The sequence below is a fragment of the Manihot esculenta genome, chromosome 9 (assembly GCF_001659605.2).
Source record: "Manihot esculenta cultivar AM560-2 chromosome 9, M.esculenta_v8, whole genome shotgun sequence".
NCBI classification, from domain to species: Eukaryota; Viridiplantae; Streptophyta; class Magnoliopsida; order Malpighiales; family Euphorbiaceae; genus Manihot; species Manihot esculenta.
This window is the reverse complement of record NC_035169.2, coordinates 20,689,740-20,716,322: the sequence shown is the minus strand read 5'-3', so window position 1 is coordinate 20,716,322 and position 26,583 is coordinate 20,689,740. Positions and strand designations below refer to the sequence as shown.

The following is a 26,583-nucleotide window of genomic DNA, read 5'->3' as shown; positions in this document are numbered from 1 at the left end:
GCAGATAACGAGATATTTTTTCATGTGTTGTGTTATTTAGTGATAAGGAACGATGGAGTTGCCTTCTTTAAAAAAATTAAAGAGCATCCATTAATAAAGGCCACAATGGGGTATCCACTAGGTCACACAACCGGGTGTTAGTCCCATTTCACAAAAAAGTTTTTAAGGTATTTTATGCCCAACCCACAACGCATATATTTGCCAAGCCATGCAACCGGGTGTTAGTCCCATTTCACAAAAGAGTTTTTAAGACATTTTTTGCCTAGGCCATAAGGTGGGTATTTGCTAGGCCACGCAACTGGGTGTTAGTTCCATTTTTCAAAAAAGTTTCTAAGGCATTTTATACTCAGACCACAAGGCGGGTATCCGCCAGGCCATGCATTCGGGTGTTAGTCCCATTTCACAAAAACATTTATAAGGCATTTCATGCCCAGGCCACATGTTTAAATATTGGTCCCGTTTTGTAAATTTCTCAAGTTCTTTATTTTATGGCCACTAGCTAGGATAGTGACCGGGTGTTATGACTAGTTAAGGAGCCTATTTTAGTCATTTTTTTAGCAAAGACAATGATTACCAAGTTTTTTTTTATCGGGTATTAACTCGTTAGCAATTTTTATTATTTAAGTTTTATTTGTCTATGGTCGGACGATGATTATGGTCGAGTATTGAGTATATAAACACTTAAAAAAATAATGAAAAATAGTATAGAAGGAAAGATTTTTCATCAAAAATAAAAATGAAAATTACAAGACAGGAGGATCGCTATTAGTTTCCTCCTCCTAAACTTCTAGTACAAGTTCATCTATTACAGTAGAAGCCAGGTCAGGAGGATTATTTTCGATTACCCTTTCCTCATCCTCCTCATATAGGATGATATCGTTGAACCAGGAGAAGTCCTCTACAGGAAATCACCTGATGAGCTCCTTCTTGATAGAGTCTTGACCTTGTACGAACATCTCCCTACCACAGGCCACCATCTCCTGAAGCTCAGCTTTCAATTCAGCCACTTTATCTATAGTGCCCTGAGCCTTTTATGCTTGAGACTGCAGCTCCTAGACTTGGCATCTGAGAATATCCACCTAGTCCTTGCCAGTCTTAGCCCAGTTTTCAAAGGCCAGCTTTGAAGTATTAGCTTTCAATTCAGCCACTTTATCTGTAGTGGCCTGAGCCTTTTCTGCTTGAGACCGCAGCTCCTAGACTTAGCATCTTAGAATAGCCACCTTGTAACGACCCAGAAACCGGACCACTACCGGCGCTAAGATTCAGATCGACTTAAGGTCGCTGGAACCCGTAGCAAGCCTAACATACATCCTGTCATACCTGATAAATCTCATACATGATCATACATTTTCATAAAAACTTTAAACTTTTCATCTACCAAGCTTGACCTGTGCATGCATCATAACTGTATACATAAAAACCCCTTACTGGAGCCCTCATCAAATGCTCCAGTTGGGTCAACATCTCATATGTCAAGCCTGGTTCAACATATATCATCATTAAAACATTTACATAAGGATCATGTACAAAAAGGGATTTACAACAAACATTAGGGCTAAGCACAATACTAATCATCAATACATTACTTTACATTACATTACATGTCCACTACAACCCTATTACATGATATAGCCATTACCCTTGCTGACTTCTTGCTATCTCTGACCCTGCAAACCTGGGGGTTAGGGGAAAGGGGTGAGCTACTAAAACCCAATGAGCAGAACAATAAAAACAGTTAATAAACATATGCTTTCATGAAATGCATCACATCACAAACAAATCACATCAAGGATGGACTTGTCACCAATGACCCTCTACATAATCCAATGTGCCCGGCCCACAATGGGAGCTCCTCAGAACTTTCGCTTAACATATCTGTAATACCCGGCTAGAGTCTGGCATCGGAATTCCTACCGTTCGATGGAATTCGGGATGTCGGAATCCTCTAGAAGGGTAAGAGTTATGCTTTTACATGTTTTCTAAGAGTTTTTAATGTTTTTAAGTATAAAGGAAGTGAGTTTTTGAAAGAAAAGCACCAAGGAAGAAACGCCAGGTTCGGCCGCTGAAAGTGAGTTTCGGCCGCCGAACATGCATGGCTTGTATGCCAAGTTCTCCAAATGCGAGTTCTGGCTGAGGAGCATTTCTTTCTTGGGGCATGTAGTATCAGATGAAGGTATAGCAGTGGACCCCAAGAAGATTGAGGCAGTAGCGAACTGGCCTAGACCCACCACAGTGACAGAGATCAAGAGTTTTCTGGGTTTGGCAGGCTACTATAGGAGGTTCGTTCAGAACTTCTCTAGAATTGCTGCTCCTATGACCAGACTGACCAGGAAGAACCAGAAGTTTGTATGGTCAGAGAAATGTGAAGGGAGTTTTGAAGAGTTGAAGAGACGGTTAACTTCAGCACCGGTGTTAGCTCTGCCGACTAGTGATGAAGACTTCACAGTGTTCTGTAATGCATCCCGAGTGGGATTGGGTTGTGTGTTGATGCAGAATGACAGAGTGATAGCTTATGCTTCTAGACAGCTGAAGAAGCACGAGCTGAACTACCCTACACACGATCTGGAAATGGCAGCTGTTATCTTTGCACTTAAGATGTGGAGGCATTACCTCTATGGGGTAAAATGTGAGATCTTTACGGATCATAAAAGCCTGCAACACATCTTGAGCCAGAAAGAGCTAAACTTGAGGCAGAGACGGTGGGTAGAATTGCTCAGTGATTATGATTGCAAGATCCAGTATCATCCGGGAAAGGCTAATGTTATAGCTGATGCCTTAAGCCGGAAATCACTTAGCAGTTTATCCCACATCACCACAGAGAGAAGGCCGGTGGTGAAGGACTTTTACAGGCTTATGGATGAAGGGCTACAGTGAGAGTTATCTGGTACAGGTGCTTTGATTGCACAGATGAGAGTTTCACCCGTGTTTCTGGAGCAGGTAGCTCTGAAACAGCACGAGGACCCTGAGTTAGTGAAGATTGCCAGGACTGTTCAGTCAGGCAACAGTACAGAGTTCAGATTTGACAGTGAGGGGATTCTTCGTCATGGAAAGAGGTTATGTGTACCAGATGACATAGAACTAAAGGGAGACATTATGAGGGAAGCTCATAATGCTAGATATAGCGTTCACCCTGGAGCCACCAAGATGTATCGAGACCTAAGAAGAGTGTATTGGTGGCCAGCTATGAAAAGAGAAGTGGCACAGTTCGTGTCAGCCTGCGAGATATGTCAAAGGGTGAAGCTAGAACATCAGAAACAGGCTGGAATGCTTAACCCACTGCCGATTCCAGAGTGGAAATGGGAGAACATAGCTATGGATTTTGTAGTGGGATTACCGGCGATGTCCAATAGGCTAGACTCCATATGGGTGATTGTGGATAGACTGACTAAATCTGCTCACTTCATTCCAGTCAGGAGTAACTACTTTGTGGACAAACTAGCGCAGGTTTATATAGAAGAGATTGTAAGGTTGCATGGAGTCCCAATGTCTATAGTATCAGATAGAGGACCCCAGTTCACCTCCAGGTTTTGGCGAAGTCTGCAAGAGGCTATGGGCACAAGGTTGGATTTTAGCACTGCTTTCCATCCACAAACTGACGAACAGTCAGAGAGGACCATCCAAACTATTGAAGACATGCTCAGAATGTGTGTGTTAGACTTTGGCGGTTCTTGGAGGCAGCATCTACCTTTGGTGGAGTTTGCCTACAATAACAGCCATCATGCTAGCATAGGCTGGCCCCTTATGAAGCTCTGTATGGGAGGAAGTGCAGAACACTAGTTTGCTGGGAGGAAGTAGGACAGAAGGCTCTTGCAGGGCCAGAGTTAGTAGAGATTACCAGCAGACTAGTGCCTATCATCAGAGAGAGAATCAGAACAGCTGTAAGCAGACAGAAGAGCTATGCAGACATCCGCAGGAAGCAGATAGAGTTCCAGGAGGGGGATATGGTATTGCTGAAAGTGTCTCCAATGAAAGGAGTGGTTCGTTTTGGGAAGAAGGGTAAGCTAGCTCCACGGTACATTGGTCCCTTCGAGATCTTGCAAAGGATTGGAAATGTATCGTATAAGCTGGATTTACCTGCATCTATGGAAAGAATCCATCCGGTTTTCCATGTTTCTATGCTACGAAAGTTTGTGTCAGATCCGGGTAAGGTTCTCAGTGAACCTGATGTAGAGATCCTAGGAGATCTCACCTATATAGAGCAGCCAATGAGGATCATTGACACTCAAATCAGAAAGTTGAGAAACAAGGAGATCCCGATGGTAAAAGTTCTGTGGAACCACCACAACATAGAGGAGTGCACCTGGGAGACACGGGAGTCTATGCTCCAGCAATATCCATATCTATTTTGAGGTTAGTTAGTTTTCCCCTTTCTATGTGTTTATGTGTTTAGTTGTTTGAGGAACATTCGGGGACGAATGTTCTTAAAGGGGGGAGAATGTAATACTCGGCTAGAGTCTGGCATCGGAATTCCTACCGTCCGGTGGAATTCGGGATGTCGGAATCCTCTAGAAGGGTAAGGGTTATGCTTTTACATGTTTTCTAAGAGTTTTTAATGTTTTTAAGTATAAAGGAAGTGAATTTTTGAAAGAAAAGTACCAAGGAAGAAACGCCAGGTTCGGCCACCGAAAGTGAGTTTCGGCCGCCGAACATGCATGGCTTTCGGGTTTCACGTTTGGCCGCCGAAGGTAGTCTGGCCAGCCACCTATAAAAGGCCCTAGGTCGATCAAATGGATAAGATTTTCTGTCCATATGCACGAGCTAAGGTGTGACCATGATCTTCTTTGGGTGATCTTTATGTTTTCTCAAATCTTTCATAGTTTTGATGAGTTTTTATGTTGTTTTGAAGATTTTGAGTAAAAGACCTAAGTTTTGAAGCTTGGAGACTTTGTGAGTGGATTTCTCCATTTCTCCACGTTAGGATCACCTATCCTCAAGATTTTCAAGAGGTAAGTGTTGATCCTTAGCTTCTATGATGATTTTTGAAGGTTTTATGGAAGTATTATGGTAGAGATGCATGTTTAGTTTTAGTTGAGGTTTTTGGTGATTTTGTGTATAAGCATGCTATGTGTTGTGTTTGTGATGTTGTTGGGGTTTTAAGTTGGTTGTAGACCCCTTTGTGCATGTACATGAGTATATGCTTGTTGAGAAGTTGTGTGTTGCATGTTTGAGTGGAGTTGGGAGAAGTTTGCATGAAACAGAGCAGGGTTCTGTCCTATGGGCAAAACCAGCTTCGGCCGCCGAAAGAATGTTTGGCCGCCAAACCCCTTGTGGAGGCTGTTTCGGCTGCCTAAGCCTGCCCCCGAAGAATTGGACTTTCGTCTCTGGAGGGGAGGTTCGGCTGCCGAAAGTGCCGCCGAAGGTTGAGTTTCGTCTCTGGACGAGACTTTCGGCTGCCGAAGGTGCCGCTGAACATGCATGAGTTTCGTCTCTGGAGGGGACTTTCGGCCGCCGAACCTGCCGCTGAAAGTGCCCTATCCAGCCTTCTTTTGCATGTTTTATGTGATTGTTTTAGAATGTTTTAGTGGGCTTTTGGGGAGTTTTATAGAGATGTTCTTGAGTTAGTTTGGTCCCTCATTTGAGTCTACCTGTGTAGGAACGGACCAGAGGAACCAGAGAGATCAACAGTGAGCACTGCTTCAGAACCTGCACAGTCAGTTCAGAGTCAGCCAGAGGTGAGTGGAACTAAACTTATTCTTTTAATATGAGAAATCAAATGTTTTAGCATGTTTCATGCATCATGATTATGCAATAGGATGATTGCATTAGAATTCACGAATATGTTGCATTGCATTGCATACTTTGTTATTGGTGCGGGTGATAGTGGATGATCCAATAGTCCCTGGCAGGAAGACCAGGATCCCATTCTACGGCTTGGCACGATAGATAAGAAAGATCAGGACCCCATTCTACGGCCTGGCACGGTAAGGGACTCGAAGACCAAGTGCCCAGATGTGGCCCTGGGGCAACGGTAAGTAAGTTATGCTATGACAGGAAGACCAGGACCCCATTCTACGGCCTGGCACGAGATTATGAGATAGGGGACTATTTGGGGACACGTCACCTGAGATGATGTGAATTGTCTGTGATGTGATGCATTCCATGAGAGCATGTTTTATAACATGTTTTTCACTGTTCTACTCACTGAGCTTTAGAAGCTCATCCCTCTCCCTTAACCCCAGTCTTGTAGGTTCAGAGTCCAGAGGGAGTCCAGAAGAATACAGGGGAAGTAAAGAGTTATGTAATAGTATAGTATGGACATGTAAATTGTAAAGAGATAGTAGTCTTGTATAGAGTATAGAATTGTGCTTGATCCAGATATGTTGTAATCCTTTTGTATACATGATCTTTTTATGTAAATACTTTATTTTAGTGTGTTTGAAACAACCAGTGTAACGCCCCGGAAATCCGGACCGCTACCGGCGCTAGGATCCGGGTCGACTTAAGGCCGCCGGGACCCGTAGCAAGCCTGACATATAACCTGTAAACCTGTATAATCCCATACATGATCAACAACATGCATAAAATTTAAAACTTTTCCTCATACATACTGTCATCAACTAACTCAACCTGTGCATACTCTGATCATATACATAACATAGTCCCTCTGTGGGATCTCATCAAGCCTTAAAGGTAAAACAACCTGTGTTGAGTTAGTTTACATAAACATCATAACATAAGATCATGTATATACAAAAGGGATTAACAATGCATTATGGTCAAGCACAACTCTATCCTCAATAACCTCATTACATAACATTCTGAATATTTTTACATTTCATCATAATACATTTGTCATGTCCACAAACTAACTATTACATACATATGACTTTTTCTCGTCTTTCCTTCTCTATCTATCCCGTACCTGCAAACCTGGGGGTTAGGGGAGAGGGGTGAGCTAGATGCCCAGTGAGTAGAACTATAAAAAGAACATTTAAAACATGCTATCATGAAATGCGTCACTGCACAATTAAATCACACCACGGATGGACTGATTCAAAAATCCCTTAACTCCATGCCCGGCCCTATTATGGGCACCACAGGACTTCGTATTGCCCGGCCCTATTATGGGCACCACAGGACTTCGTACTCAGAGTTATTGCCCGGCCCTATTATGGGCACCACAGGTCTTCGTATTGCCCGGCCCTATTATGGGCACCACAGGACTTCGTATATAGAAGGCTAATGAATCATCCTAATGTCCATCCACTATCATCTATCACAACAATACAATGCGGCATAGTCGTGAATTCTAATGCAAACAACCTATAATATGATCATGATGCATGAAGCATGACAAAAGCATTTCATTTCTTAATTTAAAAAGGTTAAGTTTAGTTCCACTCACCTCTGGCTGACTCTGACAAACTCTGTAGCAGCTGGCTCACTGCTGGGGTCCTTAGTTCCTCGGGTCTGAACCTACACAGGTGGACTCCAATGAGGGACCAAACATACTTAAACATAACTCTAATACAATCCCCAAAAACCCTCTAAAACATCCTGAAAACATCACATGAAAATATGCATGAAATGGCTGAACAGGGCACTTTCGGCGGCACCTTCGGCGGCCGAAAGTCCTGGACAGAGACGAAACTCAGGTAGGTTCGGCGGCACCTTCGGCGGCCGAAAGTCCCAGACAGAGACGAAAGTCTCTTTTCGGGGGCAACTTCGGCAGCCGAATGCTGCCTCCACAAAGGGGGTTCGGCGGCCGAAACTCCCTTCGGCGGCCGAACCTGGTTTCTGCCAGAGGGGCAGAAACTTGGTTCAAATGAACCTCTTGCCTCCCAAAACTTCAAATCAAGCATAATCTCGTTCTACAACATGCATACCACACATACATTACACCTAGGGGTCTCAAACTATCATATACCCCAACTACAACACTTCAAACACACAAAAATCAACATACATTGCTCAAATCATCAAAATAACCCATAAACTCAACATATAACCTAACATGCATTTCTACCCATAGATCTTGCATAAAACTTACTTAAAACACATAAGGAGCTTAAGATCGGCCCTTACCTCTTGAAGATCGAGAGGGAGACGACCTAAACTTGGAGATCCACGAAAATGAGCTCCTAAGTTCCCAAAGCTCCAAAACTTGGTTTAAAAGCTCAAAACCTTCAATGAAAGCTTAAAATTCAAGAAAAATGGTAGAGATTTGGAGGAAGAGCACAAGAGTTGCAAAGGGAAGGTCGGAAGCTTGCTGTGACCGAAAATGGGAGAAAGCTCGCCCATTTCGGCTAAGTGTCCCATTTATAGGTGGCTGGCCAGGCCACGTTCGGGGGCCGAATGTGCCTCCGCATCCATGCAATGTTCGGCGGCCGAACTTGACTTTCGGCGGCCGAACCTGAACTTCCCTAACTCATGCTTTCGGGGGCCTAACGTGCCTCCAAAACGCATGCATGTTCGGCGGCCGAACTTGACTTTCGGCGGCCGAACCTGGGTTTTCCTCCAATGCTATTTTCATGCAAAAACTCATTTAGTTTCATACTTTAAAACCATTAAAAACATGAAAACATTTTATGAAAGCATGGTTCTACCCTTCTAGAGGTCTCCGACATCCGAGATTCCACCGGACGGTAGGAATTCCGATACCGGAGTCTAGCCGGGTATTACAACCAGGCTTAACATAGTATGAGTTGACCCGCTTAGAGCAAAGATGAGAGCTCTAGCAGGGGTTTTATAGTACATAGATAGTGCATGCACAGGTTGAGCCTTGGTACAGAGAAAAGTTTTAATTTTTATAGAAAATGTATGATCATGTATGGGATTTCACAGGTACACAGAGTTCACAGCAGGCTTGCTACGGGTCCCGACGGCCTTAAGCCGATCTGGATCCTAGCGCTGGTAGTAGTTCGGTTTTCGGGCTGTTACAATATCATAACATAACATATCCATCTGTGCTAGGGGCATAAAATGGGCCTCGACCTGGACTTTCTCTTGCTCTGTGCCAGAGGTGTAGAATGGGCCTCGACCTGGACTTCCATACCATATCATATCATATCATATCATATCAAGGGCCAATGGGTCATCCAACATCCATCCACATCAACATCATATTATGCAATGCGTCATATTCGTGCATTCTAATGCAATACAACCTATTACATACATGGCATTCATGATGCATGAACATGCTTAAAAGTTTGATTGCTTTTTAAAATTAAACGAGTTATGTTCTACTCACCTCTGGCTGATACTTTACTAATTCTGGAGCAGCTAGCTCACTGCTGGTCACCTTGGTTCCTCAAGTCCGATCCTACACAGGTGGACTCAAATGATGGACCAAACGTACTTTATAAAGACTCTAAACATCTCCCCAAAAACCCCCTAAAACACCATAGAACATGTATAGAAAACAGACAAAGGAAGGCTAGGCAAGGGACTTTCGGTGGCAGGTTCGACGGCCGAAGGTCCCTACAGATCCGAAAGTCATGCACTTTCGAGGGTAGGTTCGGCGGCCGAAAGCCTTCACAGATCCGAAAGTCACCAACCTTCGGAGGCAAGTTCGGCGGTCGAAACTCCCCTCCAGAGTCGAAAGTCCAACTTTCGGGGGCGAGTTTAGGCGGCCTAAAGCTGCCTCCCCAGGCAGGTTCGGCGGTCGAACCTTGCTTCGGCGGCCGAACCTTGCTTCGGCGGCCGAACCTGGGTTGTCTAGAATGGCAGAACCCGATTCCGCCTCTCACATCCAGCCACCCAAAATCCTTTCAACTCACACTCAACTATTCTAAAACATGCATAAACACTTATTCAAGCATATAGGGGCATAAAACTAACCTAAACCCCAACAAACAACCACATAAACATACATTTAACATATAACTAATATAAACCCTAACATTTTACAACTAGCCTAAACATGCATCAAAACCCTTAAAACCCCTTAAAACTTACTTAAAACCTAAAAGAAGACGATGATCTATACTTACCTCTTGAAGATCGAGAGGATATGCGATCCAAACTTGGAGATTAGGAGGATAGGTCTCCGGAGGTCTCCAAACTTCTAAAACCTTAATCTTAGCTCAAAAATCTTCAAAACAAAGTAAAAACTCTTTAAAAACTTGAAGAAATTGAAGGAAAACACAAAATCAACCATGGGAGGGCGAAATCTCACCTATGCCCGAAAATAGAGAGAGAAAATTCGCCCATTTTCGAACAAGGGGCCTTTTATAGGTGGCTGGCCAAACCACCTTCGGGGGCCAAAGGTGCTTCCACAAACTCCCCATGTTCGGCGGCCGAACTTGAGGTTCGGCGGTCGAACCTGGGTTTTTCCTCCATGGCTTTTTCTTTCAAAACTCAATTTTCTTCCTTTGTTAAAACCTTAAAAACATTAAAACATTCTATAAAAACCTTATTTTACCCTTCAAGAAGGCTCCGACATCCGAGAATTCCGGATTTCAACGAAGATTCCGCCGAAAGGTAGGAATTTCGATGCCGGGGTTTAGCCGGGTATTACTAGTCCTTGGCAGTCTTAGCTCGGTTTTCAGAGGCCAACTTTGAAGTATTAGCCTCGTTTAGGTCTGCTTGGAGTTTGTCAATATACTCTAGTGTCTCCTTCATTGTACCCTTCACTTCCTCAACCCGAACTTTCAGCCTCGAGCACTCCTCCTTTAGGAAATTTTTATCCGTTTCTTGTGCCCCGAACTCTCGCTTTAGAGTTTTGTTGCGTTCCTTGGCCATGTAGGCACAGAGAGCACTCTCCATGGCGGAGTGGATAATGTTGTCATAAAGATCATCAGTCTCAACCTCATTCAACCAATGGCAATTCTCAGGCCTCAAAGCATTCTTCGCAATAAGAACAGACAGGTAGGATTCCTCGAGAAGGGAAGTAGTTCGGGATAGAGCCAAGGCCAAGTGTTGGATGCCCCAAGGCTAGGTGGCACTAACAGCAGCTTCTTCCTGTGAAGCGTCGATTTGAGTAGGGGCGACAAGAGGAGTATCCCTTGTAGAAGACTCGAGCTGAGTGGGAGCCGATTCTTCAGTCGCAAGAGTGGGAGGAGGAGAAGGAAGCATGATGATTTTCTCAGCGCGACGAGCATGCTTGGGTAGAGGAGCATTTGCTCCAGTAATAGCTTTGCTTTTCCGAGTAGCACGGGCAGCCTCAACGATTTTTTTTTTATTCGGCTATATTTGCATAGAGCAAAAAGTAAGGAATTTTGAAGAACAAAAAAGTTAGAAAGAAAAATTCCTGTTTGCCAACTGGGGAGGTGCTTTCTCCAAAACAGAAAAGATTGGCCAAGTGAAGAGCCTACGTCTGGCTCGTTTGGAGTTGGCTCTCCCAGAATAAAATTGCATTCCTCACTGCTATGGTAATGTCTATATTTTAGGACGTGGCCACTGTCTGAAAGAAAATGAGAAAATAATATAAGAGAAACTAATATGAATGAATTATAGAGAAAATGAAGAAAATGAGAGGAAAGGGAAGAAAATGAGAGGAAATGGAAGAAAATGATGAAAAAGAAAATAGAGAAAGTGAAAAGAAAATTATGAAAAAATTAAAGAAAATAATAGAAGAGAGAGGAGAATGAGAGACAAAAAAGGAGATTAAAAGAAAATAATAGAAAAAATAAGAGAAAAAAATTATAAATAAAATAATGAAATAAAATAATTTATTAACGGATGGTTTCTGTTCATAAATTTAATATTTATTTTTTTATTTACTAATTTATTGATAAAATTTAGCAATGATTTTTAAATTTATAATAATTTTTTAAGTATATTAATAACGGATTTAGAATACATTAATAATTTAAATATTTTTTTAAATTTACTCACAAATTAAAATTTATCAATATAATTAATTTTAAATTCGTTAATAAACTTCTGATTATTTTATATATTTATAAATTATTAATAGATTTTAAAATCTATTAATAATATTAACATATTACTAAATGAATTTCAAATCTATTGATAAAATTTTATATAAAATTTTTTATATTAAGAATTATTAATAAATTTTTAAATGTATTAATAAATTTATTAAAATTATTGTTAGATTAAAATCTGGTGGTAAAAGTCGTTAATAATCTGGAAATTTAGTATACAATAAGTTTTTCTGACACTTATTAAAGAAATCACCGAACTAAATAATCAATTATATAATCCACATATATAGTATATTACTTGCTCCAAGTGACCAAATACAATTATATATATTGTTAAGAAAATTTTGTAAAAATAAATAACACAAAAGCTTAATGCTATTACAATTATAAGTTAGAATTAATTGGTCATTAAAATTAATTTATTTTAAATTTTATTAGTTAAATTAATTAAAGTATTTATACAAATTTTAAATTTTAAATTCTATTTGTATTTAAATTCTTTTTGCTTAAGCTTTTTTATTGTTCCTATTTATATTAAAAAATTGTCGGTACCCATTTCAAGAATTTATTTATTTTTTGGTTTAAAAAAGTCCTCCTTTAAATAGATTATTTTATAGATAAATTATTAGAAAAATCAAATATATAGGAATTAGGGAGATACTATGATGAATAAAAATATTAATTATGATAATTAAGAACTAAAGTTTATTTACCATGAAAAATTATTTTACTATTTTATAAAGTTAAGTTTATAGTAAATTTAATTTTTTTAAGGGCAATAGTTATTTTAACTTGATTGTTCTTTAAAAATGTAATTCATATAGTTAAAATAATAAAATTTTATTTTGTGTTTCCTAATATACCATCTGTTATTATAATACTAAATTATTTTTGAAATTAATAATTTTTTCAAAGCATATTAAGTATATATAAGTATATTTAAAAGTTTGATATTTTTGAAATCTAAAAAATAGGGTTAGAGTTTATTATGTATCAGTGAGTTTATATTGGGCAGATCACGTCTTCCCCTTTATTCCTTTATTCTTTTATTCTTTTTGTTAATGATACATAACCGCTTTTACTATCGTGCCACGTGTTTCTGTTACTCAGATCAGTACATACGGACATGTTAGCGTACCTCTCTCTTTCAGACGACCATTTAATTTTTCTTGGTGCCCGTGCTGATAGGGCTGCGAAGTGATTAGGCTTACTCTCTTATTTCTTGTCACGTTACCGGATTAAACTTGTCCCTGCGCGCATAGTTAATCCAGTCTGCTTCATGTCATAGAACTGAGGCGCACAATATTAAGCTGATTCGCTTGAGAACAATCTGATGGATTTTAAGTTTGTATTTTTCTACAGATCTCGATCTCTCTTCATAGTGTAAGAAAACACGGTGATCATCAAAATTAATATATAAACTACTAATAAAAATTGTTATTTGAACAAAATGAAAAAATAAAAATAAACATATTTTTTATGAGATAAAAGACGTAAGATATTATTAGAAACATAAAAATATTTTAAAATTAAAAATAAAAATGTATAAAAAATAAATAAAATATTATATATTAAAAATTAAATAACAACAGGTAAAAATAACATGCAAAACAAATTTCTCTCTTACTTTTTTTTTCATCAAATAAATTTATTATATTTAATGGTATATTTTCATGTACCGTATGACCTTTATAATTTATAGAATAATGATAATAATAATAATATATAAATTAATTTTGTCCCTTAATTATAACTTAAAAAAATAGAATCGAAGTTAAATAAAAAATTCAATAATTAAAGTAAATATTTTTTAATTCATAAATATTAATTGAATTAAAATTTATAAAATTTTATCCATTAATGACATGAAATAATTGCTTAACCAATCAAATTAAATATTTAAAATAATCATAAATTAATGTTTATTTTTTAAAACCAATTAAAATAAAAAAAAACACGTAATTGTCTAACTTAACCAAAAGCATAATTAGTAACTTTAATATTCCACGCTGTTTCCACTTTCATATATTATAAAATATTTACATTTTTTAAATATATCTTATATTAAATAATAGAATTTGAATATCTAATTTAATTAGTAAAAAAATTAAAATATAAATTATATTTTATATAAAATATTAAATTAAAATTTATAAAATTAGTTGAGTTGAGCTACTTTTGAAATAATAATAATCGGATTTAGATAATTTTAGTTAATTTAAAGTAAATTTTATTAAGGTTAAAATGGATTCAATATATTGTATTAAATACTAGAAATACTAGACCTTGAAGAACCCAAAGAGGGCTTTCACCGGCTCAATCTTGCCTTTATCACTAAAGTTAAGATAAATCTTGTAAAAAATAAGGATAGAGGCAAGCAAGAGCAATATGCAAATCTAAAAGGAAAAGAAAATGGAAAACAAGAACAAATAAAGGATAAGAGGTTCTCCCTCTATTAAGCATAAACTTATTAAGGAGGAAAAACCAATAATCTATTTATAACCCACTCAATGGGAGGGAGGGCTAAACTCGCTATTGGGCAGAGAAACAAGGCTCATTCTACTTAGAGGAGGAGAGGAAACCGGAGCTAAAGAAAGTGGGAAATGAGGGATAAGGCCTAGAACAACCAGAAAAAGACAGAAACCTCTCTCTAAAAAAGAGAGAAAAGAAGAAAGTTAAGTAGTTGTTTAATTTTGTTTTGGCTTGAAAAAGATTTTTCATCTCAATTCCATTTCTAAGGTTGAAAATATCAAATTCACAAATGCATTGTAATGAAAGTGATTCAACCAATATCTTTCAACCTTAGCACAAACTATTTATATTGAGTTGCCAATGTGATGTTGTGTTGGTAAATATGACCTTGTCATTGAGCCTTTACAAGACTTTGGCTGCTTGAATTCTAATTAGATTGAAACAATTATGGGCGTTCAAAAGGCGATTTGAATTAAAATTATATCCAACTGGATGAACATTGAATTTATTTTGGTGGTTATGCATCTATCCACTTGCACTGACCAAACCTAACAATTAATCTTGGTGGATGGGTCGATCAGTCTAACAGAATCTCCTATCAGAAATTCACTATAAATCCCAGGTGATAAAGTAGTCAAATATCATTATTTGGCCCATTTCCATTAACAAGTATTACTCATACGGAAGTATTTTTAGAATCAAATTCATTTAATTTTATTAATTATATTTTATTTAATGAATATTTTATGTTTAATTAGAGAATTTTTCAGTTTTATATTTTTAGTTGGTACTTTTATTTTTATTTTGGTGGTTATGCATCTATGCCAAAAAGTCTTCCTTTGTCTTTGATTCATCTTGTGAGCCTTAAATAGTCTTGTAGGCATTTCCAACACAATATGATAGCACAACGAAACCTATTAAGAACACTTGCACAGAATTTGAAATATTGTTAGATAGAATCTAGTTAAGTTTTGTTATCATTAAAATCAATGCTAATTTTGAGCTATAAGGTCAACAATCTTTTCCTTTTTGATAATGACAAAACTCAATTGAATCTCTAAATAAGAATAAAAACAGATGTGTGTATGTATAAATATATATACATGTATGTAATAAATATCCTATCATCAGAATCCTTCAAAGGATCAGAATGCTCCACATCAGCGCTATCATCTTTACCATCCTTGGAATCACCCGCAGCTGTACCGTCATTGCTTGCATCAATATCATCATTCAGATTCGTTTCACTTGCAATACCTTTTCTTTGCTTTGCTTCAAATTTTCAATCTCTTTTTAAAAATATTCAAGCTTGGAAAAAACCAAATCAATTTTACCTTCAAGTTTGACCATGAAAGCCTTTTGAGTTTCCATAAACACTTCAACAGAATTCACATTAGAATAGGAAATTTCCTTTATGCCTTTAAGCTCTTTCATATTTCTTTTCCCTCGAGACAAATGCACTTGAGTTTCAGAGGTATCAATTTTTCCCTTACCTTTTTCTAATTTATTCTTTCTCCTATCATCATCACTTTGAAGCTCCCGTATGGCAATCAAATTTGTCTTGTGCTTTTCATTTTCAATATCAAAGCCAAGGTTATGAAATAAAGAAATTAAAGGCACAACATAGGGTAGCTTTTGATAAGGGCTAGGTTTCACCATCATTTTCAATATCAAGGCAAATTCAACAAAGTCTTGGACATGAGGTGCCATAAAATATTTCAAGGCATATTGTCCTCAAATATTTCATTTTCAAAATCAGTTTTGTTAAATCCCTTAATGTAAGCAATATCCTTATTGCTCCCTATCTTATTTCCTTTATTTGGCACTCCAAAAGCAACAGCAAATCATTCAAGGATAATTTATACTTTAAGACCTCTATGCTTAAATTCAAATTTTTCTCTAGGTGTGATTTCTTTTCAAAGTAGTGTAAAATTCTTGAACCAATTCAAGACAATGAATATCAGCAGTGCCACAATACTCGCTCCATTATTGATGTTCAAATAGACTTTTCATAGGAAATTCAATATATTCAAAAACATCCCAATCAATATGCCTGCATTCAAGTAATGGGCGTTCCACCAACACTGGCTGATGCTTTGTTTTCTATGGTGGTGGAAATGTAGATTGGTTGTCCATTTTCCTTTTCCCCCCTGGCTTTCTCCTTTTGATACTTAGTGAGATGTTCCTCTGAAGAGATAGGGACTGAAGCATATTGAGATTTTGAGGAAGAATAATCAGAGAGCTCCACGGATTCAAACTCACTTTGAAAAGGTGGTTCTGGACCTTTTTTGGGTTTCTTGGAAGGGATTTTAACTCTAGCCATTGGAAGAAGAGAAACCTTAAAAAAACAGGAAGAAGGAACAGAAGAGATGTCGGGCCGGACCCAAGCGTTTGGTGATAAAAGAAGTGGAACAGTTAGTTTTGAGAGATTGGCAAAGATGCTATGAAATTTTAAAAGAAAATTTTCAACTCTTCGGTGTTTATGAATCAGGTGGTAGAAGAAAGAGAAGAAGCTTTACTGGAGAAAAAACTACGATTCTTTAGGGGAAAAAACTAAAGATTGATCGAGGAGAATGACCTCAGACGTTAGGCAGAGTGAGATTAAAGCCTTTAATCAATTTATATATATATATATATTAATGAATTAAGAAATCTTTGTGAAGGAAGTACCGTTATCTGACAAAGTAAAAAAAGCACCGATGGAGTATTTATCTATTCCATTTAAAATTAATGAAATTTAATAAATTAAAAATTAAAATTTTAATATTTATAAAAATTAAATTAAATTAATTTGATTCAATTTAATTAATTTAAATTTTTAATATTTTTTATTTTTTATATTTTATTTTTAATTTTTTAAAATTTAATTAAAATATTTTAATATTAATATAATTTAATTTTTTTATATTATTAAAATAATATCTATTATCACTAAAATTCAATTTTTTTAATTTCCTTTCATAAAATTGAAATGAACTCTATTTTAATTTATTAAAATAACTGAAATTTTTAAAATTAAAATAAATAAAAAATTAAACTAAAATTTTAAATTATTTCACTTTAATTAATTTTTTTAATTTAAATTAAATTTTTATATTGGGATTGTGAGACTAGACTTTTTTTTTTTAAATGTATATGTAAAATTAAAAAATATCTTTTGAAAAGGACAATGCCGACAAACAGTAAGTGTTGAAAACCTTTATAAACCTTGATCCGCGAGATTTTTGGAGTAGACCATTTATTTTTAATGAGACATTTTAATTTATTATTATTATAATTACCATTATCAAAATAAATAAAAGGAAAATATATACCATTAGTTACCTTAGCTCATAAATGGTATTAATATTTGATTTTAGATTCAATTTAAAATTTTACACAATTCAATATATTATTTAAATTTATATTTATTATTTATCTACCTCCTAAAAAACTCTACTCTAATTTATATAAAATCCATTAAAAAGAAAAATTTTTAAGTAGTTTTATCTCACAATTTAATACAAAAATAATACAAGAGCAAGAATTAAATCATAAATAATATGTGAAGGATTAAAAAAAAAACACTAAGTTCATAGATTCTCTAATAAAAAACTCAGCCGCTACCTATTAACAGTTAATGGATAAAGTTCAGAAGTACATAAGGTTGTATGATGAAGTCTCAGCGTAGAGAGAGGACAAGTGGACAAGTCAAAAACAAAAACAAAGGCCACAAGGCGGATATCTGTTAGCCCATAATCTGGGTGCTAGTCCAGCTAAATAAAAGCATCTTATGCCATGCTAAAAAGCGAGTATCCGCTAGACCACATAATCTGGGTGTTAGTCCCGCTAAACAAGCCATGTTATGCCCAAATCATAAGACGGGTATCCATCAGACCCATAATCTGGATGTTAATCCCGCTAAACAAATGCGTATTATGCCAAGTCACAAGGTGGGTATCCGCCAAACCATATAATCCGAGTGTTAGTCTTGCTAAATAAAGGCATCATCTTATATCAGGCCATAAGGCGGATATCCGCCAGGCCACATAATTCGGGTGTTAATCCCTCTAAACTAAGGCATTTTATGCCAAGTCACAAGGCGGGTATCCGCTAGATTACATAATCTGAGTGTTAATTATGCTAAATAAGACATTTTAGGCTCAGGCCACAAGGTGGGTATTCGTCAGGCCATATGACTGAGTGTTAGTCCCATTTCACAAAAAGTTTTTAAGGCATTTTATGCTCAGGCCATAAGGCGGATATTCGCCAGGACACGCACCCGGGTGTTAGTCTCACTTCACATAAAGTTTCTAAGACATTTTATGCCTAAACCATAACGCGGATATCCACCAAGCCATGCAACCGGGTGATAGTCTTAGTTCACAAAAAGTTTAAGGAATTTCATGTCTAAGCCACAATGCGGGTATTCACTAGGCTACATGACCGGGTGTTAGTCCCGCTTCACAAAAATTTTCTAAGGTATTTTATGCCCAGACTACATGACCGAGTGTTAGTCCTGCTCACAAAAAGTTTTTAAGGCATTTTATACTCAAGCCACAAAACAGGTATTCGCCAGGCCACATGTTTGGGTATTGTCCCCGTTTCTTTTAATTTTTCAAGTTATTTATTTTATGGTCACTACTTAGGCCAGTGACCGAGTGTTATGTCTGGTTAGCAAGCTTGTTTTAGTCATTTTCTGGTAAAGGCAATGATTACCAAGTTTTCTTTTGGCCGGATATTAACCCCTTAGCAATTTTTCAAAAATTGTTATTTAGCTATGGTCGGACAAGCTTATGATTGAGTATCGAGCATATATACAGTTAGTAAAACTAATGATAAAGAGCATAAAAGGAAAGATTTAAAAGTTATAAAACAGGATAATTGTCATTTGTAGGCAGGAGTAGGTAAAGCAACATGAGTATGGAGGCCAATATAAACAGGCCACATATCTCAGATTGCGAAAACAACTGTTACCTTCGAATCTAAAGAATTGAAGACCAACGGGAGAACTTCTGATATAGCATAATAATCGCACAAAGTAGGTCATGTGCTAGCACTTGAAGACAAAGCCATGTGGCAAGAGACTGATAAGATAATACTCCCACTAGCGGAAAAGAAGACCCAGACACTGTAGGTCTCAGCTCTTTGTCAAGATTCACCCTCTCAACTACAGGGCGAGACTCCACGGAAAGTTACCATTAGAGAATGTAATCTAGCAAATCTCCATCATACCTATAATTACGGGATCTCTTATCAATTAACAGGTACCAACTAAATTTTCAAGATATGTGATAATTAACTCCATATTCTTACAATATAAAAGCTAATCATTGCAGAAATCAAAGTATGTATTTTTATACAAATACTCTTGAATTCTAAACAATTCCTTACATTCGTCATTTTCTTCGATTTACTGATTTGAATGTCGAAATAGCTAATATAAGCATTAACCACCTCATATTCTCTTTCTTGTAAAGTGACCAATTACAACATAGTTTCATTTTATCCACATCAATAATTATTCTCGAATCTTTAACTCATAGTAGATCTAATTTAAGTAATTACATAAAAGGAGACAAATATACATATTTAAAAGCATTTTAAATAAATAAATGAATAAATATATTTATTTAGCCAATACAAAGAAATTGTATAAAATTTTATTTTTAACTCAAATTATAATCATCCATATAACTCATCCACCTTGAAGAATTACCCATAAAAAAAACAAAACACTTAATTTTTTATTTAAGAATTTCGGCCATATAAAGAAATTATTTTCAATTTTCATTCTCCCAACTCAACCCATTAATTATTAAAAAATCAATTAAAATAGGAGAATATAGCCAAAATAAAATAATATGGACCATGTTATATCCTTTATTTAAAAATCCTATCAACCTATAACCTAAATTCCACATCATGCATTTACACTACCTTTCATTAAGTTATTTAATATACAATTTATTCTAATTAAAACAAGCTTCCAATAATTCCACCCACAATTATATGATTTTATCCTATTCAATAGCATGAAAGCTCTTTCCCTAAATAAATCAAACATCACAAACAATTAAGGAAATAAAATACCAATATTTGATGTGAAATTTCATCCACCATACATTTTTCAAAGTAAAAATTAAATTTCACTATATGGTATTTTCATTCAAATTTACACCAAATAAACTTTAACTATTGTATTCATTGAGGAAGCTCATCAATTTAGTTATTTTCAAATTTTGTTCAATTAACTTAGAAATTTACAACTAAGCGCAATTTAGCTTAAAATCAAAATTAATTTTTAAAAATTTTTTATAGAAAAATTACTTTTATTTCTCTAACTAATGTCAAAATTAATATATATTTTACTTTATTATTAAAACTCAACATTTAAAATACTAATACTTTAACTCCTTTAAATGGAAAGCTATTAAATTTTAGAAAAAAATATGAAAAAACACCTTATGATTACTTGTAATTTCACTTTAAAATTTAAATTTTATTTTATGACAAACTGATATTTTATATTTAAACGTGGTTAACAAATTATATCGTTTTAACCAAACCCATTTAACTTATATGGTATTTTAAATTTTTAACTCTTTTAAAATAATTTTTAATAATTTAAAATTAAATAACATATAAATCGAAAAAATATCAGTCTTACTAGTTGAATTAATAATTAGTATTTTACTAGTTGGATTAATAATTACAAAAACATCTATATCACATCTACGTAATATATCTTTCAATTATCAATCCATTAGATAATTATTCTCCAAGATCTCTTTGCAGTAATAGTTCTTTAGGATTGAGTAATGCAGTTTTATCATTAATTATGATGCCAACAAGATCTTACGCACATGATGCTTAAGGAATTTTAGGTGTAATGCTTATAATTTTTGTTTTCTTCTTGTGTATTGTTGGATGTCATTTGTACTTTTCACTATTTTTTATTTTTTTTATAAAATTCATGACAATTTGCTAATTAATGTCATAAAAATTTAAAAAAATTAGGTAGTTTGTCAATTCAAATTGAAATTTTTAGAACAATTCACACTAAACAAATAGTGATGAGATATTCATCGATAACAAATCACGATAAAATTTTATGATTGATTTATTATACTTTTTAATTGATTTTCTATAAAATTTTGTAGGAATAATTGAATGAATTAAAAAATAATTAGTGAATTGCTATGAGTGATATATTTATGACGGATTTTTTAATGGATTAAATGAAATAATTAGTAACAGTTGTTATTAGAAATTTGCAACAGAATTTGTGATAGATATTATTGTCATTAAATTTAGTGATGCAAAGTTTTATGTTAGTAATCTGTTGTTAAATTTAGTGACGGCTTATAAAACTTGTCACAAAAATTAGTGACGGCTTATTAAACATGACAAGTTAGCTTCAATTAAGGTAACAATTCATCTTTTTCAGCAATCATTAAATTTGATTTTTGCTTCAATAGGATTCAATAGTGATGTTTCTTACGCTTTATCTAAAAGACAATATTCTATTCTGTTTTTTTAAATTTTATGTCATTAATTACTGAAAAATCAAACCTATAAATTTTGAAGAATATATAAAAGAGTTCTAAATTAATAAATAATTGCAGATAAATTATTTATTTAAAATTTTTTAAAATCAATTATTTAATAATTGGAGTACTAATTTTAAAATTTTATTTTGATAACTGAATTAATTACAAACAAAGTGAATTATATAATGATTTGATTTAAGCGGCTATGATTTTACACCACAAAACATAGATAAGCACATTCAAGCGAACAGTTTTTTTTTTTTTTTTTTTTTTTTTTCAATGGTCTTAGGTTATAATAAAGAAATAAAAATTACAAATTTCACTGGAAAAAGAAAAAATTACAGTAGTAACCTGACAGAAACTAATTTCAGTTGACTCGTTCCGAGAACCAACTCACTCAACTCAACTTTCAAATCAAATGCAAGATTGACCTCCAATCGTTTCTCTCAGGGAACATCAATCAAATTTGCAAGACTGGTGACCTGTTACAAAAATGTATATATATATATCAATTTTTTAAAATCAATTGTTAGTTGTTGTATTTTGATTTCATCCAATTGAGTGTCTCCATTTGTCATAAAATGATCAAAACAATTTAAAAATAAATTATTTTTTTCCTTCTTAAAAATTAACAACTATTTTTCGACATTTTAAAAATTAATAATTTAATCCTGTGTTTTAAATTTATCAAATTGAAAATATATTATTTCTATTAATATATTTTTATCCTATTATAAAAATAAATTTAGAGCAGTACCTTTGCTATATATATATTTTAATAATAATGATTTGAAAATCGTTATACTTGTCATAATATTATAAGTCAATAATAATAATTTAAAAATTATTATATCTATCATAATAGTATATATAATAATTTAATTATTTTTTTATAATAAATAAAAAATATGAATAAAATTATAATTTTATTAAATATAAAATAAATTTTTATTAAATAATATTATCATATATAATAAAAAATAAATTTTTTTAACAGTTTTAAACTGCTATCAAATTATTCTCTTAATAATATTAAAAATAATAATTTGATAACTGCTGTAAAGAGACTGTTATCTAAATCTTAAAAATATAGGATATTAGATTTTCAGTTTATCATTTTTAAAAAATATATATTTTAATTTTGATATAAATTAGAAAGAAAATGCATTTACTAAAAAAGAAAATGAAAACTTATTATTTAATTTATATAATATGAATTTTTTCGATTTTAAAAAATAAATTAAAATATTTTTAAAATTTTAAAATTTTTTATGTTAAATATAATTTTTAGGATTAATTATTATGTTTTTTTAAAAATTTAAATATGTTATAATATAATTTTTACAATTGATAAATTAATTAATAAATTTTTTTATATTATATAGACTAAATAATAAATACTTAACTGGTAAAATTAATAAAAAAATTAAAAATTTAAGGCATTTTAATATATTTTTTAAAATTAAAAAATTAATTAAAATTTTTTTTATAATACAAAGGCTAAATAATAATTTTTCTAAAAGAAAAAGAAAAATATGAAGATGTTGAGCCTATAAAATAAAATAAAATAAAAATATATATTATTTAGTTTTTGAAGTGTAAACAAATTCATTAATTAATTTATTGATATTGAAATATATATAAAATTTTAAAAAATTATTAATTAGTCCTTTCATTAATTTCATTAATTTTAACTATTTAATTTATATAGTATAAAAAAAATTATTAGATAATTGTCAATTTTGTAAAAATATTTATTAGTCATATTAAGATATTTTAAATTTTTTAATAATATTTAATGATTAAAATTAATGAATAATTAATTAATATATTTTTTAAAAATCAAAAAATTAATTAACAAATTTTTTATAGTACAATGGCTAAATAATAATTTTTTAAAAAATAATTTAATTATTTTTTATAATAAATAAAAATTACGATTAAAATTATAATTTTATTAAATATAAAATAAATTTTTATTAAAAAATATTATTATATATAATAAAAAATTAATTTTTTTAACAGTTTTAAACTGTTATCATACTATTCTCTAAAATAATAATTTTATAACTGATGTAAAGAGACTGTTATTTAAATCTTAAAAATATAGTAGTATTAGATTTTCAGTTTATCATTTTCAAAAAATATATATTTTAATTTTAATATAAATTAAAAAGAAAATACATATATTAAAAAAAAAGAAAAATTTATTATTTAATCTATATACTATGAAAAAATTTAAAAGTTGATTTTTTGATCTTAAAAAATAAATTAAAATATTTTTAAAATTTTTAAAATTTTTATGTTAAATATAATTTTTAGGATTAATTATTATTTTTTAAAAAAATTTAAATATGTTATAATATAATTTTTAAAATTGATAAATTAATTAATAAATTTTTTTATGCTAAATAAACTAAATAATAAATATTTATCTGTTAAAATTATTTAAAATATTTTTAAAAGTTTAAGACTGTTTTAATATATTTTTTAAAGTTGAATAATTAATTAATAAATATTTTTATAATATAAAGGCTAAATAATAATTTTTTTAAAAGAAAAATAAAAACATGAAGATGCTGAGCCTCTGAAATAACATAAAAAATATATATTATTTAGTTTATATAGCATAAAAAAATTATTAGATGGTTGTCAGTTTTATAAAAATATTTACTAGTTATATTAAGATATTTTAAATTTTTTACAATATTTAATAATTAAAATTAATGAATAATTAATTAGTATATTTTTTAAAATATTTAAAATATTTTAATATATTTTTAAAAATCAAAAAATTAATTAACAAATTTTTTGATATTATAAATAAATAATAATTTTTTCAATAAAATACGAGAAGTAAAAGGAAAGTTACTTGGATCAAGATCAGTAATCATAGCAGCAGAGTTGAAGTAACAAGTAGCTCCAAGATGCTTAAACTTGTGATAGTAATTATTGAAAGCATAAGAAGCATGATCTTTGACTGTGTTGGGCAAGTAACATGGTTGATTTTTTTGAATCATCCTACAATCTGCACCTCCTTTTCCACATGCCCAATCTAGAGCTATCTGCAACTCTTCTTCTGGAGTTTGCTCATCAGCTATACACCATTCCTTGAATTCTCCATCTACCCAAAATTCCAACTCTTATTCATCTAATTTAATTAAAATTTTTATATTTACAAAACGAACTAAATAGTAAACAATTTAAAAATAGATAATTAAATTAATTAATTTCATTAAATTATAAAAAGTAAATATTAACTTTTTCTTGATTATTTACCACTGATCAGCCCATTGTATTTCAAAGGTAGAAGTCAAGTTCCACACTAGGAAAATGCATAATTGAAAAGGGCATTCACAAACTCTTAATTAGAGATTAATTTTCTATGGATTATAAATCAGACATGAAAGAAAACACTAGTACACTAGAGAAAATTAATTACCTGATTTACTTGGAGCTAAGGCAGCAAAAATGAGAGTAACCAAGAAAATACTTGAAATGGATGACATTTCTGATGGATGGAGGAGTTTTTTGTACTATCAATTGCTTCTTCTAAAGGTAAATTCATATATATATATATATCACAAGTTAGAAGATTTGAGAACATATCCAATCAAAGAAGATATCCACTTTTCTGAAAGTTTAGATTTGGATTCTAATTCTATGTGCATTTCTTTCTTCTTACGACAAGAATAATTAAACTTTTTTTTTTTTTAACCTTTTTGTGCAACTCTAACTTTTGTGTAATAATCCTTCCTTATAACCTAATAGCCTAAACGCCAGCAGGATGTCAATATTAATAATGCAACAATTATTAGTTAGTATATGCAAGAATCACTCACAGTAGAAGAACTAAAAATATGGATATTTCCTTCCTAATTTATGTACTTATGACCTAAATAAAATTTGATTAAAGCTCACATTATTTAAGGTTTGGGTTGCTTAAGGTATAGAATGGACAGAACGGTCTTTTGCCCATAAAGCTGTGGTGACGTGTTGTGTGCTTTTCTTTTGTGATGAGAGCACCCAGTCCTTTGTTTTTACTTTCAGATTCCTTCTGCCCTCCTCTGATTGACAGAACCTGGAAAAATCGATAAATCGCAGGTTATACGCCGATTGAGTTTTAAAAAATTTAAATTTAATTCTTAAATTTAAATTTAATTCTTAAAATTTTATGCAGGCTCAACTCCTATTCAAATATTAGAGATCAAACTTAATTTCATTAAATTTTATTAAATTTAATCTCTATTTAAGTTAACTTATTAAAAACCTGTCGAGTATTTGATGTTCTGGACAAGACGGGTATGATGCTAAATTCAAAAAAATATACCTTTAGATAAAAGCTGAAAAATTTATAGGATATATCATTTCAGAAATGGGCATAGAGGTGAGTCCTGAAAAGATCAATGCTATTAAAATATGGACACTTAAAACCATAAATGAAGTACAGATGTTAAATGGGCAAATCACTGCCCTGAATCTCTTCATATCATGTTTGGCTTGAAGGTGTCTCATATTCTTCCAAACCTTAAAAGATAAAGGTAAATTTGAGTGGAGAAATATTTGAAAATCTAAAAATCTTTTTATTATCTCCTTCGTTGTTAAGCCTGTCTGTTAAAGGTTTGTTTTTATATCTGTCTATGACACAGTAAATAGTGTGCTCGGTACTCGTCTGTGAGAATAATGGGGAATAGAGTATAGTATACTATGCTAGCCAAGTTCTGAAGGGGACAGAATTGAATTAT

At 32.8% G+C, this 26,583-nt stretch overlaps 1 protein-coding gene across 1 annotated transcript; it reads right to left on the bottom strand.

Moving 5' to 3' along the window:
• Nucleotides 1–22,000: 22,000 nt before the first annotated feature.
• LOC110623556 (glucan endo-1,3-beta-glucosidase 12) lies at nt 22,001–25,434 on the bottom strand. The gene is made up of 3 exons (XM_021768544.2): nt 25,281–25,434; nt 24,711–24,962; nt 22,001–22,320 (listed from the first exon to the last, which is right to left on the bottom strand). The coding sequence occupies exons 1-3, from the start codon at nt 25,345–25,347 to the stop codon at nt 22,295–22,297; spliced, it is 345 nt and encodes a 114-aa protein (XP_021624236.1). The 5' UTR covers nt 25,348–25,434; the 3' UTR covers nt 22,001–22,294.
• Nucleotides 25,435–26,583: the final 1,149 nt, after the last annotated feature.